At 51.2% G+C, this 15,392-nt stretch overlaps 1 protein-coding gene across 4 annotated transcripts in view; it reads left to right on the top strand.

Annotated features, from left to right (window-relative positions):
• The window catches only part of ARHGAP22 (Rho GTPase activating protein 22), a 170,224-nt gene that overhangs the window by 45,067 nt on the left and 109,765 nt on the right, over window positions 1-15,392 (top strand). For 3 of the 4 annotated variants that reach the window (XM_032432209.1, XM_032432210.1, XM_032432212.1), the window contains one exon: window positions 11,662-11,861. In XM_032432209.1, the coding sequence (XP_032288100.1) occupies window positions 11,662-11,861 (200 nt within the window). Of the gene's footprint in view, window positions 1-3,259; window positions 3,479-11,661; window positions 11,862-15,392 lie in introns of those variants that run through there. The other variant, XM_032432208.1, reaches the window with a different exon arrangement.

Here is a 15,392-nt window from a genome sequence, read left to right as displayed (position 1 = left end):
ACACTACCAGATGCTGGGCCAGAGGAGCTCCAGGCTGGACTTCTGGCCCCAGAGAACTAAGAGAGCTGGCCACGATCTTACTATTTGGAGGTGGGAATAAATGATTTATTTGCAAGACAGGCCTGAATTGGGTTAGGTAGGCCTGGGCCAGAAGACTGCCTTAAGCTCCCCCACCAAGACAGCCAGGGACATGCCCTGACTCTGCTGAAATCATCAACAGCCTCAATGATTACTTAACCAAGGGTAGAGAATATATTGATCTAAGCTAATGGCTTGTAGGCAGACAGAAATGAAATTTATAATCGATACTGAATTACATTGACTCTACCGATCCCAGGCTCCTGGTGAATGGCCTGCTGATCTTTTTTTTTTTTTTTTTTAAAGATTTTATTTATTTATCTGAGAGATAGAGAGACAGTGAGAGAGGGAACACAAGCAGGGGCAGTGGGAGAGGGAGAAGCAGGCTTCCCGCAGAGCAGGGAGCCCGATGTGGGGCTCGATCCCAGGACCCTGGGATCATGACCTGAGCCGAAGGCAGACGCTTAACAACTGAGCCACCCAGGCGCCCCATGGCCTGCTGATCTTAACAGAACTGGAGGTAGCGAGGCTGGGGCCAGGTGCTCTGGGACAAGGTGCAGAGAGAGGAGAGAGGCTTCCAAGGCGCTCAGCCAGCAATAATAAAACAACAGTACTAACCACCAATCACTCAGCACCTCTCCCTTTCCAGAGCACTTTCAAAATACCCTTCATTTCATCCTCACCAAAGTCTGAGAGGTAGATAGGATTTGTATTTTGCTCCGATTTTATATGGAAATCTGGGACTGCAAGAGGCCAACAGGCCTCAGACCTCCAAACTCTGTACCCCTTCTGTGACCTCACATAGCCTCTCCAGACCGTCAAACTAGGAAAAGTAGGAAAACGATGGTTCGGCTCTGAGCTTTGTCTCCTTGCTTATCACTTCTCCGATTATGGAAATGGAATCAATGATCTCATGCCCTTTAACTTTATAATTGGATGAAAACAGGCCGAGGGTAGGAGAAATCCTGTTGGCAGATTTCTTCCAAACCAAGAAGATCATCTACAAAGGCACAAGGTCTCTTGGATTTGATCTTCCCCATCTTCTTTGAACTTGAGGATTCCTGTCTCATGTTCGTTCATTCACTCAGCAAGCATTTATTGAGAGGCTCTGTGCTACAGTGTGGGGATCCAGGCCCAGGGAGGGCACCTTCCCTGGCCAAAAGAAGCTCACAAATCAATATGGCGCAGAGATATCTGGCAGATGTGTGTGCCAGTCATGGCGGCAGCATAATGGATGGAAGTCAACCCCTCTGCTTTGAGAAGCTCCTAGAGGAGTCTTCACGTGGTAGGAAACAGTTACACTGATGCCTCAAGAGTGAGTCAGGACTCATCAGGCCAGCAAGTACTGAAATGCAGAGATGTGGCATCAAATGACCCATGTGGGGACCAGTCATTGGCTTGGAAAGAGTGAGGTATGTGGTGTGAGTGGGAGGTGAAGCTGGAGATCTGGCAGAGCCCTGGCTCACAGAGACCTTCTCCTCATCTCCACTTCATACCCATGTCAGTGATGGCTAAGGCACGGCCTCTTCAAAGGAGACCCAGCAAGAGCGACATCACTGTGATGGTGGTTGGAGGTCCAGCTTGTAGATAGAAATGGATGGAGGTCCATCAGGCTTGTCTTTCTCAGAGGAAGAGTTTTTTCATTAGTCTTGAGCAGGAGGGGTTAGAGTATAGTCTGTTCTAGGGGAGAGATGTGGGTCCTGTGAGAGTCAGTGTTAAGAGCCGGGGAGCCAGAGTTCCCAGGTCTGACCTCATGCTCTCTCATCCTGCATGGCTTCCTGTGCTCCCTGCTGGCCACACCCCTTCTTCTCCCGGCCTTTCATAGTGCAGGGGATGAAAAACTTTTCCTCTACCCTCTTAAGTTCTGAATCTGGGACCTGCTAATTAAACTGACAGAAGACCCAGTAGCAGGAGGAAAGGCAGTTAAATCCCAGGGGCAGTACATTGTGGGATGGTGATTAGGAAGTGTATGATAGATAAGGTTATTTAGCAAGGTTTGTTATTCAGATGACAATTAGAGTCTCACTCTCCTCTTCCTTGTACAGGAGTAGGAGAGGCACCTATAAAGGAAATACATACCCTTCTTTTAGGCAGAAAGGGGGAAGAAAGAGAGCTCCTTTGGTGTTTGCTATTTCTCAATTGCCGGCAACTCAAAATAATCAATGTGCCATATGGCCATATTGCCATCAGCAAGTGGCATATTTTGGGGGGCATAACCTGATCCCCTCCAATGTTCACTCCATTCTTTCATCCAGCTTCAGCCTCCCCACTGGCCTCCCAGCCTCCCAGCCTGACTTCATCCTGCCGCCTACGTGTTCGCATGTCCCCTTACATGTGCCGTGATGACCATGAGACCTTGCGTTTGGGTGTCTCTGCTCCCCCTGTCCCTCTGCCAGGGCAGGCCCATGCCTTTCATTTCCATGCCCCCCGTGGCTAGCACAGGGTGGATGCCCAGGAGGCCTGCATGAATGGATCAATGAATGCCAGACCCAGCTGAATCTGAGGGGCCGTGCTACGGGGAAGCGTAGATCAAGGTGTTTGGGTGTCTCTCTGCCTTCAGCTCCCTCTTGCCAAAGACCAGCACCAGTGGAGCCAGGAGGCAGACCCAGAAAGAGCCAACAAAAATGACTTTTAAGAATGTGATCTTTTATATTGATTTTTTTTAATCATTAAAGTAATCATTATGAAAAAATCCCAACTTCCTAGACAGCCTCAGCGCTATCTTAGAATTTGTACTTCTCACGTGTGGGGGAGTCGGTTTTCTCCCTTGCTGTCTTTCGTCCTCCAGGCCCTGAAGTGAGATCTGTTAGGAGGGCCTGGCTGCTTCTCTAGGCCCTTTAGATGGGGGACCTAACAGAGAACAGATGACCAAATGGAGTCCAGAAAGAATGCTAGGTAACAAGTGGAAAAAAAAAAGTAGGGGACACTCAGGAACCCTGGTGTAATAAATCACCGCGGCTCGAGCCGTCCGTATTCCCAGGACAGCGTGGGCACCTGACGAGGCCTCGCCCTCGGCTGCAGATTGCATTAACGTTATGAAACCGTCTTGTCCCGCCCTCCAGATTGCCCCTTCCATTACCTCACCTCTCTGTTCAATCAATCTTTCAGCCTCAATACTTACCCTTTAAATCAATTCCACTCTGAGAGCCATCTTGCTAGTTTTCCAGCCTGGCTTTAAAATCCCATTGACTTGTATAAATCAATTATGTTTTAGCTCCTGGGCGGCCACTTCTCCATGCTCCTGGGCTTGCACTTACAGAGCTGCAGATGGAAAATCATCCCCAGGCCGGCTGCAGGGCGCCCAACCCCAGTGAGCGCAGCTCGGGCCAGATGCTCCAGCAGCTGCCCAAGGCCGATGCTGCAGCCACAGGCCTATTCAAAAGGCCTGGAAAGCGATCGGGTATGTTAGGTGGGGTTCTCCTAAGTAGACCCTGAGATGAGGATTGTCATGAAGTCATTTATCAAAGAGGTGCCCCCAGGAGACACCAGTGAGAGGGTGGGGGAGCAGGACAGGGAAGAGAGCCAAGCTTGGTAGAAGCCCAATCCAGGGAGGTGTCAGCCTGAGCCTTCTGGAACTTTGAAGTGTGAATTACACTTTTTTACCCCTCTGAGTGGCTTCCAACTAGAAACCAGGCTGCAGGAGTTTTCAGGATCCCACACCCAGGAGTCTTGGGCCAAGGGCTGGTGGCTGGGGGCATGTAAATTCCCAGGCACTTCTGGTTTTCCTAATGCCTCTGCAAAACCGTCTCCATGAGCCCCAGGGCAGGCTTCCAAAACAGGCCTGCAGCCCTGAAACCCACCCCAGGGTAAGCTGCTGGAAGTAAAGCAGTAGCATGCGGGGTGGGGGGGAGGGGGAGGTGCACATAAAAACAGGGAAAGGGATCCAAGGGAATTCAGGCAAAGCTTCAACATGATCCACAATCTAAGGTGTCTTTGATGTGTTCTCAGCAATTTGTAAGCTTCAGCACTTCGGGAAGCCCCGGTAGTTGCAACACTGGGTGGGTGAGTGACCCACACACCCTCACTGAGCCCCTCCTTACGTGGAGGGGGAGCAGATAGGCTGGAGAGGACCCAGGCTCCACCAGAAGGGCTCACAGAGAGGGGTCCCCTGACCTGGTCCTCTGGAAGGGCCACAGATGGGCCTGGGTCCTGGTCTGTTTGGTCTGGAAGCTCCTCCCTCGTCTGTGTTGAGGTCCACAGCCTAGTGTGTTGCTTGTCACAGATAAATATTTGTAGACATTTATCAAACTAGTGATTTTACTTGTTATTTTAGATCTCCTAAGGGGATCCTGTTCCATTCCAAAAGAACTCTTTCATTTTGCAGTTTTTATTTTCATTTACTTTCAGTAACGCATGCGTTCCTTCCCCGTGTGAAACGCACACCCCCACAGCTCCGTCTTCCCTCCACAGTCACCATTAGGGCTGTGACGTGTTTTCTCTGCAAATACATGCACCCACCACAAATACAATGTGATGTCCTTTGTTTGGGGGTTGTGTTTTTTCTTCCCTTTTAATAGAGGTTTACATTTTGTGTGTTGTGCTGTAACTTGTTTTCTTCCATCACTGTAACAGAATTTAAGTAAATGTTAAAATAAAGCAGGAAAGGGGAGCTGGGAGGCTTGGGGATGACTTTTTAAAGGGTGGTCAGGCTTTCCCCAGTGAGAAAGTGGCATTGAGTTCAGAACGAAGGGGCTGAGAGAAGCCTTGCAGGGATGGGGCAGCGGGGGGGGGAGGCGCAGGTGCAGAGCCGGCGGCAGGTCTGAGGGACAGCAGAGGCCAGTGTGGTGGCCAGGGCTGGGAAAGCATGGGAAAGCCGGAGAGGTCGCATGGCCAGGGCCAGGGGACCCCTGTAGGCTGTACTGATGGTTCTGACTTTTACTCTGAGCAAAACGGGGAGTCCCATAGGGCTTCCATAGGGAGCAATATGCTCTAACTCCCATCTTTAAAAATGCTGTCTGGCTGCCTGTTAGAGGCTGCAGAGGGGGTGGCAGGGTGACAGCCTGCAGAAGAGGTTCCAGCAGGAATTCAGGTGAGAAATGATGGCAGGCTGAGGATGGTGTTTCCACTGACTGATGGCAGAGACCATGGGAGGAGTAGGGTCAGGGCCTGGAAAGCCTGGGGGTTCCGCTTTGGGCATGTGACATTGGCAGTGTCCTGTAGACAGCGTGACAGAGAGGTGGGTCTCTGCATAGGCACCTTGTGCCCACGGATGGTGTTTAAACCCCTGAGACAGGAACAGATCCCTGAGACACTGAGTGTGGATAGAAATGGAGTCCAAGGACGAGCCCTGGGCTCTGGACTAAGAGGCAGGAAGGTGAGACAGTGTCATGGCCAGTGAAGGAGGGGAGGGTCAGGGAGCATGGTCTTGGAGCCCCAGGGTGGAGATGGCCCTGGTGGAAGGAGGTTACCAACTGGATCCAGTACCACCAGGGTTCGAGGAATGGGAGGGCTGACTTGACTGTTGACTTGAGCCACGTGAAGGTCACTGCAGCCTCGAGAAGAGCAGTCTGAGTGGGGCAGAGTAGGGGAAACCTGACTGGGTGGGGTCCAAGAAGAACAGGGAGCAGTTGGGATGATGAAGAAGTTCTGGAGCTGGATGGTGGTGATGGTTACCGAGCAATGTGTACGGACTGAATGCCCCTGAACTGTATACTTCAAAATGGCTAAAATGGTAAATTTCATGTTATATATATTTTACTAAAAAGAAAAGGGACCAGGAGAGGAATTAGAGAAAAGGGACTGAAGACACGTCTTCTGAGGTGCTTGATAAGAAGGGGGACTAAACATGTTAGCTTACATACATTCACTTCGTTCTGCTTAACTTCTGCAAAGCATCTTACAACGTGAAAACAGCACAGTCTATTTGGCCATCTTCAGACTGTTGGCCATTTGGGGTTTCCACAAGGCTTCTCTCAGCCCCTTCATTCTGAACTCAAATGTCTACAAATATTTATCTGTGACAAGCATCACACTAGGCTGTGGACCTCAACACAGACGAGGGAGGAGCTTCCAGACCGAACAGACCAGACCAGAGGGATCACACAGAGAGCTCCAAGGGCATCCCTGTGGGTGACTGCCTGCCTGTGCACTCATGGTTCTTTCTTGGAGGACACGGGCAACAGGCAGAATTGCTGGGTTGTAGACTGTGCATGTTTTTAACTTTAATAAATACAGCCCAGTTACCCTCTGTGCAGTGGCTTAAAATTACTCACAACCCATCTAACACATGACATTAACAGACTTTACAAAATTTACCTGCCTAAAGGTACACAGTGCTGTATTATCTTCTGGCTCTAGTTTGCACTTCGTTGATTACTCCCGAAATTCAGCATCTCTGCACATCTCGATTGGCCATTCTTATTTCCTGTTGTGTACATTACCTGTTCACGTCTTTCATTTCTTCAGCTCTGAGAAATGAAAGCTCCCCACTTCCTTGGTAGGCGCAGGCGTGAATCAGGGCCTGGTGGGCCAGCCCCGCCTCTCATTTTGTCCTAGCAACACCTTGAGGCTGCGCCCGCTTTGCCCTTATCTAATAACACATGAACCTTGGGGCACTTAACTTCCATTTCCTCCACTTGGAGTTCTGACGTCTCCCTGGGAATAAGGACTGTGAAGACGTAGGGGACCCTGCTCCCTCGTGGGGAGCTCTGTGTGCATGAGTGTGTGTATGTTTGCCAGCATGTGTGTGTGTGTGTGTGTAAGAGTGTGTATGTGCATGAGTGTGTGAGTGTGTGAGAGTGTGTGCATGCATGAGTGTGTGTTTGCAAGTGTGTGGGGGGGCTCCCGGGAAACACCAAAAACTCAGGGTACTGCGCTGTACCTGGAGGGGTTCCGTAGATTTGGAAGGCAGAAATGAATGAATGAATGAATGAGTGAATGGTTGTTATGTGAGCAGAAGAGCCCCGACTGGGAGGAGGGCGGAGGGCACCCTCCTTCCCCGAAGTCACGAGCTAGCCCTGGGCCTGCTCCTGGGCCCTCTCGGGAAACTTGCATCAGGTCTGGAGCCTCAGAATGTCCAGGCTGCTTGAGTTGAAAGCTTTGCCTAAGCATTTAAAGCACTGAATGAGTTGACTCAAGGAAATGCTGAGGACAGGAACAGTGGTTATTAATAAATCATAACAATGATTATTTTCCTTTCAAGACACTCAATTGGCCTTATAAGAAATAGTATCGCTGTGATTGATCAGCTGGGGAAAAGCCTGGGCTGGTCAGGCAGCCTAAGCAGCATCTGCCGGTGAATGAGGCCGCGGGAGCTGGTTCTTCCTGTCTTCTGAGGGAGCCTGGGGCAGGACAGGCAGGGATCTACTCAGAGACCAGTGCAGGGCAGACCCAACCCCGTTGCCCCAGGAAACAAGCCCCAAGCCCCCTGCCTGCCTCCTCCATACCTGCAGCCCTCGGGAGAGTAGTGCCCAGGGCCTAGGAGGGAACAGCAGATCACTCACACTGCAGTCATTTATTTCTTGCTGGGCACCTGCTGTCCACTAGGCTCAGCATCCACTGTTCTGTGCTCCGAGAGCTCAGCCTTCCTGGGCAGACAGGCCTGGATAGAGACTGTCTCTGCAGAGATGGCCCAGGGCCCGGCTGAGGGCTCCCCAGCATTCCTCAGTGTTGGGGTGCACTGATGAGTCACTGAATTTTTATCGAGCTCCTACTATGTGCTGGCCCTGTTCAAAATGTTATAGGGGATATGGAAGGAAGGGCAGGTGTATTCTGGGTCCTACCGGTGCTATGCTCTTGTCAAATGAGACCCTTTCAGGTCCTGTTGTACTAGAAGACAATAGACAGAACCAGAGATGTGCCACTAGAACATTCCATAAAGCCAGATTCCCCACTAGAGACCCCAGAGGGTCTTTAGAAGGGTGGAAGGACCTACACAGTCTTTACAGATTCCCTAAGAAGAGGAAGAGGAGAATATGCAAATAGACAGGAGGCCTGAGCCAACGCACCCCCTCCATTCTTCACCCACAGGGGCCCAGGTTCCGTCAAGGCTCATGTTAGAAATCTCAAGTAATTAAAAAGCAAAAGCCTAGCACTGCTGACTTCATTTTACCATTGATCCTCAACCCATTAAAGGAATTTTAGAGATGAAGAAACTGAGACCCAGGGAAGAAAACTCAGTAACTAGGGGACACAGCTGTCCCCTCTCCCACCTCAGTCCTCTGTCAGACTCCACCAGAATACTGGGGTTGGGGTAACCCGAGTGCCCAAGCCGCTAGGGTCCCATATAGCCCCGGGCCCTGGAACAGGATCAGTGTCCGGTGAATCCAGCCCTGCTCCAGCCCCTGTACAGCTTGAGATGGGACGAGAGATGGATGGGCAGGTACAGTCCTGGGAGCAGAGAGGTCCTTCCCGATGCTGTGGGGTCGTGTCGGGCACAGGCCCCCAGCTGTCTGCCAGCAGCTCGGCCCAAGCGCTTCTTCCTGCAGAACAGCTGAGGTGCGGAGCCGAGGCGGAGCGCAGCGCAGACCTCGGGCGTGGTGCTCTGGGCACCTGGAAATGGAAGGGCAGCTTTTCTAGGGCTGCAGGGACACTTCTAGAGAATTACTAAGGCTCATTCAAGAGGCGAAGGGGGTCCAGGTGACCAGGAGAACTACGAGGACCCCAGCTGCTCCCCCACCCCCAGCCAGCTCTTCCAACCAGGGGCAATCGGTTAAGTGGGCAAAGGGAGCGAGCAGAAGCTTTATACAGGGAGTGGGAGCCGATGCAAAGATGTCCCCCGATAAGTATCCCGGTAACAGGGTGAGCTAAGACAGTAACTAAGTGTCATTTCATACTACTAAATTATGGAGTAGGAATATTCAAATTATGACATTTCGTGTTGATGGCTATGAAGCAAGTGCTACACTAGTATAATATTGTGAGTTGTAATATATCCACACGCCATTTTTAGAAGGAAGGGTGTAATGGCACCTAACCAGCTAAAAGCTGTAGAAAAGTCCATGCCTTCTGTCCCGTGAGTCCGCCCTGGGAACCCATCTCCAGAAAACAGTTCTGCATGGAGACGCCCGCTGCACCATTTCCATTAGCAGGGTCCTCGCTGCCATGGTAACCAGTGACAGGATACCACGTCCATGCCACGCACTCTGCCAGACATGGCCATCTCTCCTCCCCCAGCTCACTCCACAGGGTCAGGTATTGCCCTCCCCCACGCCTCCAGCTTGCCCAACAGCACACTGAGGCACAGACAATTCACAGAGCTGGCCATGATCCTGTATTTCTTCAAATGGACCCCATTGTCTCTTTAATTAAATCACTAACATTGGAAGGACTCCAAATACCCAGTGATGAGGGAATCTTTAGGTAACTCACAGGGATAGTAAATAGCCACAGAAATAAAGGAGTGAAGTAGAGTTTAATCTAGTACGCATTGGTACTCATGGGGACCAGGACCCGCAGAAAGGTGGGGAGCAAAGGTAGGGAGCAGCCCGTGAGTTCAAGAGCAAGTGAAGCTCAGCCCTTGGCGCAGGGCTTCAGAGGTGGGCCACTTCCCTGGAAGGAGGATCCGAGTCGTACCACCTGCCTTCTCTGATTTGCCTTCCCTTTAGTCTCTGAGAAAGACCCTCTGCCCTCAGGGATCGACAGTCCCTGTTCTGTGCATTAGAGTGAGCCTGGAAACAGGCTGCTTGCTCTCTGGGCAGAAGCACAGCCAAGACAAGGCTGAAACATTGAGCACTGCCTCACCACAGCCAAGGGAGGGCAACGGGGAATCAAGGTGGAGAAGGTGCGGACTGACATAGTCTGGGCTATCACAGCGGCTCAGGGTGGCAGAGAGGATGATGTCTCCCCTTAATCCCCCTGCTGTTGGTGAGCTGACCCCTTCGAGAGCAGGGCCCATGGGATGGCCTCCTTATTTTTCGCTCCTGTAAAAGTGGCCGGTTCAGGATTGGATCCCAGGCCATATGTCACTCGAGGCAAAGCTGGGGACCACCGAACTATACGATCTCCTCGGCAAGCAGTTGAGTGTCATGGTACATTTAATGCCATGGTAAGATGCAGACATACCTACTAATTAGGGTGGGCCTAAGTAGCCGGTCATGTTTGACAAGCATGACTTACATCCATTCCCTGAGCAGCACGTGGTGAGGGCCACACATGTAGAACTGGGTAAGACATCATGTCCTCCCCGCCATGCACCTCGGTCTGCTGGGGCAGAAAGGCAGCCCCAGATAATGGCGAGCCAAGGGTCACAAGTCCTGGGAGGGTAGGGGAGGGGATGACTCTCTGGAGGAGATTCAGAAGGAAGGTTCTGCAGAAGAAGTATCTGAGCTGGAGCTCACCAAGCATCCAAAGCCAGGAGTTGAGTGAGAAAGGGATGGAAGAAAGGTCCAGGTTAGTGGGACAGCATGGGGAGGGGGTAGGCCAGGCTTAGGGAACTGCGGTCACTGGTGTAATGGGAGGAGCTCACACACACGCACACACACACACACAGAATCGTACAACGCCAGAACTGTGGGTCACAGGGAACATGCATTCTGGTCAGAAGTTAGGCTCCATGGACTAAGAATTACACGTGTGATTACATTTAGAAGAACTGTCCTTCATAAGTCCACGATGGCTCCTCCCGGCTACCACTGCCACACTACGCTTGATACTGGCCAGGGAGGGGAGAGGAGCTTTTCCTGAGACAAAGGAGAAGGGGAGGTGATGGGCTAGAGGAGGGTCAGTAGGGGACCTACTGTGAAGGGCAGTACCAGTCCCGGCAGGGTGCCAGTCAGTGGTGTCAAGTGGGGAGCAGAGGAAGCCTGCCGGGCAGAAGGGCTCGTGGGCACTCCGAGACGCTGAGGTCGGAGAGACGGCCCCTTTGCCCGGCCAGGGAGCCACTAACAAGTTACGACCAGCAGCTGAATCAGAGGCCCCGCTGTCTAGGCCCACTCTGCCTAGGCCCACTCTGCCAAGTGAAGCAACAGGGTAGCTTTGGGGGTTCAGGGCAATGGTGTTCAAGTCTGATGCCTCCAGAGAAGGGTGCCATGCAGAAACCAGGGAGGGGGACTGATGGGGCCAGCTCCCTCGGGGCCTGAGTGACAGAAACCCTGGTGGAATGTGAGCTCCAGGAAGACTCAGATTTTTATCTATTCCTTATTTCACTGCTTTATCCCTCACACCTTGAACAGTGCTGACACATACAGGTAACTCAATAAATAGCTGCTGAATGAGTACATGGATGAACCATTGAACAAATGGAAAGATGATGGATGGATGGATGGATGGATGGATGGATGGATGGATGGATGGATTTGTGGATAGATGCATGCATTGGTGGGTGGGTGGATGGATGTGTGCATGCATGCACGGATGCATGGATGGATGAACAAACTGGGGGAAATGAAGAACCTAGGAAGCTAGAGACATAGCAGAAGCTAACTGGACGGGCAGGCTGTGCCCCTAGCCCAGGTGGATACCCCTAGGCAGCTGCTGCTGCTGAGGTGTTCCAGCCCGTGCCCCTTGGAATGCAGGGGGTGTATGCCAAGCACCATCATGTCCTGCTGGCCTAGGCTCCCATGCCTTGGCCACAGGGTAGAGGGGATGCCAGAACAGGGGGGTCACGCGTCCTTCACACTCACTGTGTGTGTTTTCGGCTTCCAGCTCGCTCCAAAAGCCTGGTGATGGGGGAACAGAGCCGCAGCCCGGGGCGGCTGCCCTGTCCCCGCAGGCTGGGCCCCGTGCTGAAGGAGGGCTGGCTGAAGAAGCAGAGGAGCATCATGAAGAACTGGCAGCAGCGCTGGTTCGTGCTGCGTGGGGATCAGCTTTTCTACTACAAGGACAAAGATGAGACCAAGCCCCAGGTGAGAGGCATGTGTCTTGTGTCCTGGGCCATCATGGCAGGGCCCAAGGGAGGGCTAACCATGCCCAGGAGAGGGGAGAAGGCAGAGAGATCCTCCTGTCTGGGCCTCTGCTCCTCAAGCCCCCAAGCCACTGACTTCACTCACAAGTGGCACCTCATCAGGATTTCCAAAGTGGTTTTTATTCTCAGCCCCCATGTTCCGGGCATCCTGGCTTGTTTTACTGAAGCAAATCCACAGCTCGAGTAATGAACGTGTCTCCATATAATGTTGGTAGAGAGCATCTCTGCACAGCTTAGGAAAGCAAGTCTTCCCTGCGTTCTTTTCAGCCTCTTGGTAACACCCTGTTACTTCCACTGTCCAAGGACATGGGTACCCAAGACAATTCTAACCTCAAACTGAAATCTGGCTTACTGTGGAGCCCCCGTGTCCAATGCCTCTGCTTCTCAGTGGCTGCTTCCATGTTCCGCCAGTAATGGAAGATCCACCTGGTCTGGAGTTAGGTGGGTGGGAGCCTGTGCACGTCTCAGCAGGCCTCACAGTGTGGAGCTGGGGCCTGGGGGGCAAAGAGCATGCTCAGTGATGGGCAAAGTGGGAGGAGGGACCTGGGCACAGCCTGAGATCATGTGGCCATCACAGTAGGAGGATGGATGACCTTCCCACCCCTTTCAATTTTTCTGAGTATGTCAAGGGGAAGCATCAGTTGGGTGCTAGCATCTGTTTAATCATCTCCAGCATTTGGGACCCTCCCTTAAAAAATAGAGACGGGGGTGGGAAGGAGCAGGCCTCACTCCCGAGCCTTCAGTGGTAATAGCACATAACGTTCTGTCTTCGCTATTATTCTAACGGTTAACTTCTGTTTGTGGAAAGTGATACTGGTCTCCATCCATGACAGTGATATCACGTTTTCCCTTCTAAAATGTATCTAAGTTAAAATCAAAAAGCGTTGGGGCGCCTGGGTAGCTCAGTCGGTTAAGCGTCTGGCTCTTGATTTCAGCTCAGGTCATGATCTCTCGGTCATGGGATCGAGCCCCGTGTCAGGCTCCATGCTCAGCAGGGAGTCTGCTTCAGGATTCTCTCTCTCCCTCTGCCCCTCGCCATGCTTGCGTGCTCTCTCTCTCTGTCTCTCTCTAAAATAAATAAATAAATCTTTTTTAAAAAAATCAAAAAGTGTTGCACAGCAATGTGGAGGTACTTAGTGCCCCTGTGCATGTCTCAGCAGGCCTCACACTTAAAAATGGTTAAAACGGTAAGTTATATGTTATGTAGATTTTACCACATTAAAAAATAAATAAATAACAAGTGTGAGATTCTTTAAGGAAAACTTTTACGTGAATGCTAGTACAGAGAAGTGGGTTGGACACAAATCGTGAAGCTGGATCTGAACTATAGCTTAGGAAATCTTGATCTTGTCCAGCCTCCCTGGAAATCCTGATCTTGTCCAGCCTCCCTGGTTGCATAAGGAAGGGAAATGACCCCAGAGAGGTCGAGTAGAACAAATAGAAACTTTGGAGTCAGGCAGATCTGCATTTGATCTGAATGAGGTCTAGCACGCTAGCTTTATGACTTGGGACAAGTCACTTACTTTTGTTTTACTTTTGGTTTTATCACTACTAACTGGAGACATTATTCCCTACGTCACAGAAATGTGCTAAGGGTCAGATTATAGACCATATACAGATCTGATTGCAAATCCCAGCCCATGGGTGGGTACCCTCGTGCTTCCTCAGCCCTGCCTTTGCCTTGCTCCCTGCCTCCCCAGCCCTATCGCTGAGCCCACTCTCCAGATTGGACACCACATTTCTGGCTTGCCCACCACCATTTTCCTTCTGGCCTTTACTTCTTGTGTTGAAGACCCCCCTTGGCCCTTCAGTGAACTCTTAGTTTTCCTGCCTGACCTGTTAGTGATATATCACTCTGATGACTGGGAAAGTTGCCAGGGTCCCCACCCTCTTGGGGCCCTGTCTGTGGCCCCTACCGTCATCCCCTCCTGGCCCAGCCATGGCACCATCTCCTAGGAGAACTGTGTGTTGATGCTGGGCGAGCCCAGTGGACAAAAGGAACACACTGAGTTGGCCCAGGCCATGTGTGGACCCCTGCCCCAGGCTTCCCCACACATTCCTTATGGTGAGCCTGAGGTGGCCCTCGCCCATCAGCTGCAGCTCCATGAGGAAGCTCTGTCTCCCGGATTTCCTAAACTGGACACTCCTCTCCCTCACCCACCATCTTTTCCAGACTTCAGTGGCTTCTGGTGGAAATAGCTAACAATATGGTGGCGTCCATACCCCCAGTCATCAGCCTGAGCACAGGAGGAGCCTGGGGCCCAATCCAAACTAAACCAGGGCATTCATTGCCAGAGAGCCATTGGATCTCTAAAAGGCCTCTGTGTCTCCCAAGAGATACCAGCATCATGCCCAGCTCCCCTGTTTTGGCCTCTCTGGGCCTGGCTGACACCTCCAAATCCTCTTGGGACACGACTTCTTCCCATAATTCCCCCTCCCCCACAAAACCTGATGGTAGCCCTGTTGCACAGGTTCCCAATCTCAAGGAGACGGTTGGTTAAATTGGACTCATTTAGCTTCTACAGTATGATCTCAAACCCGCATGCCTGCTGGCAAAATAGCCCACACATTTCCACTTAATTGCATGAACTACATGTAATGGACTAATTCTCAATATCTGGTTCCTGGAAAAATGTGCCCTGCTCACTGTTTACAGTGACAGAAGGGCCCAGGCTGTAAGCACTGTCCTGACAGACAGCCTGTCATCTGTCTAGCAGACGTAATTGTGGAGAGCAGGGGCGTCCAGCTACCCTCGATGCTGCCCAGAGCACATAACTCATGATGGGGATGACTCTCAGCCCATATTCTTGTTCTCTCTCAAAGCCCTATCACTTCCCCTGCCCCCTTCTAACTAGCGGAAAGACCAGCAGAGAACATAAGAGCATAGAGATGGGGAAAATTCGAGATGGAAGCAAAGCGGCTGCACAAGGTCAGATGGGAAGACTAGGCAAAGGTGTTTAGAACAGAACCTGGAAATGTGCCCCTGTCCTTCCTGCTTTTCCCAGTGCCTGTCAGCAGACAGACATTATGGATTCCCTAAGATAAGATTCCAGGTTTTTGCATCTTAGTGGTTTTTGCTTCAGCTGGAAATGTTTCTTGAGCCATGGAACCTCCCGCCACACTCTTTGTTGAGCAACCCGGTGCATTTCTGCAGTTCGAGAACTCACTTTTAGTCTAGTGATCTGACATCCAGGTCCTGCACTTGTGGGTCTCTTGGCTTTGAATAGAAATGGAAAGTATGACTTTCAAAACATAGGATGGAAAAAGAATGTAACAAATTAAATGCAATCAGTTCAACAATGGGCAGAAAATGGGAGGAAGGAAAAAAAAACAAGAGGGGAAGGTAAATAGAAAAGAAAAAAACAAGCAAATGGGATGGCAAGGAATAGGTACAACCATTGCCGTCATCATAACAAATGGGACTCGGTCAGATTCACCTGAATCTTAAAAGACGGTGGAAAATTGGCTTTAA

This window comes from Phoca vitulina, unplaced genomic scaffold (genome assembly GCF_004348235.1).
Source record: "Phoca vitulina isolate PV1807 unplaced genomic scaffold, GSC_HSeal_1.0 scaffold48, whole genome shotgun sequence".
Classification (NCBI taxonomy): domain Eukaryota; kingdom Metazoa; phylum Chordata; class Mammalia; order Carnivora; family Phocidae; genus Phoca; species Phoca vitulina.
This window is presented reverse-complemented; position numbering and strand designations above follow the sequence as displayed.